Below are 578 nucleotides of genomic sequence, written 5' to 3'. Positions count from 1 at the left end.
TCCCTGTCACCTCCAGGTGGCTCTGAAGGGCTTGGGGACCCGTCCCTGTCACCGTGTCACCCCTGGGTGGCTTTGAAGGGGCTGGGGACCCGTCCCTGTCACCCTTGGGTGGCTCTGAAGGGCTTGGGGACCCATCCCTGTCACCTCCAGGTGGCTCTGAAGGGGTTGGGGACCCATCTGTGTCACCGTGTCACCCCTGGGTGGCTCTGAAGGGGCTGGGGACCCGTCCCTGTCACCCTTGGGTGGCTCTGAAGGGCTTGGGGACCCGTCCCTGTCACCCCCAGGTGACACAACAGGGCCACCCCCAGTCCCCAACCACGCCGGGGGTGGCCTGTCCCCTGTCGCGGGGTTAATTAGCGGCGCTGCCTCGGGTCGTTAATGAGCGCGGGGTCTGTAAGCACGGAGCGGGCACCGAAGGGACCTTGGGGACACGCCTGTCACCCCCGCCCCGGGATGTCACCTGCACATGATCTCGTGCGTCAGCAGCACCCGGCACATCTCGGGGTTCTTGTCCTGCCCCTCGTAAATGATGGCCTGCAGGGGACACCCAGGGGACAGCCGCCACACCGGGGTGGCAC

The 578-nt window shown here is 67.0% G+C and overlaps 1 protein-coding gene across 1 annotated transcript in view; it reads right to left on the bottom strand.

Annotated features, from left to right (window-relative positions):
• Positions 1-578, bottom strand: part of LOC102036227 (transcription factor COE1-like) — a gene marked incomplete at both ends in the record, with an annotated part of 18,913 nt that overhangs the window by 16,616 nt on the left and 1,719 nt on the right. Inside the window, 1 exon segment of the mRNA XM_014311576.1 lies at positions 422-534. Within this exon segment, the coding sequence (XP_014167051.1) occupies positions 422-534 (113 nt within the window).

Source organism: Geospiza fortis, unplaced genomic scaffold (genome assembly GCF_000277835.1).
Source record: "Geospiza fortis unplaced genomic scaffold, GeoFor_1.0 scaffold978, whole genome shotgun sequence".
NCBI lineage: Eukaryota > Metazoa > Chordata > Aves > Passeriformes > Thraupidae > Geospiza > Geospiza fortis.
This window is presented reverse-complemented; position numbering and strand designations above follow the sequence as displayed.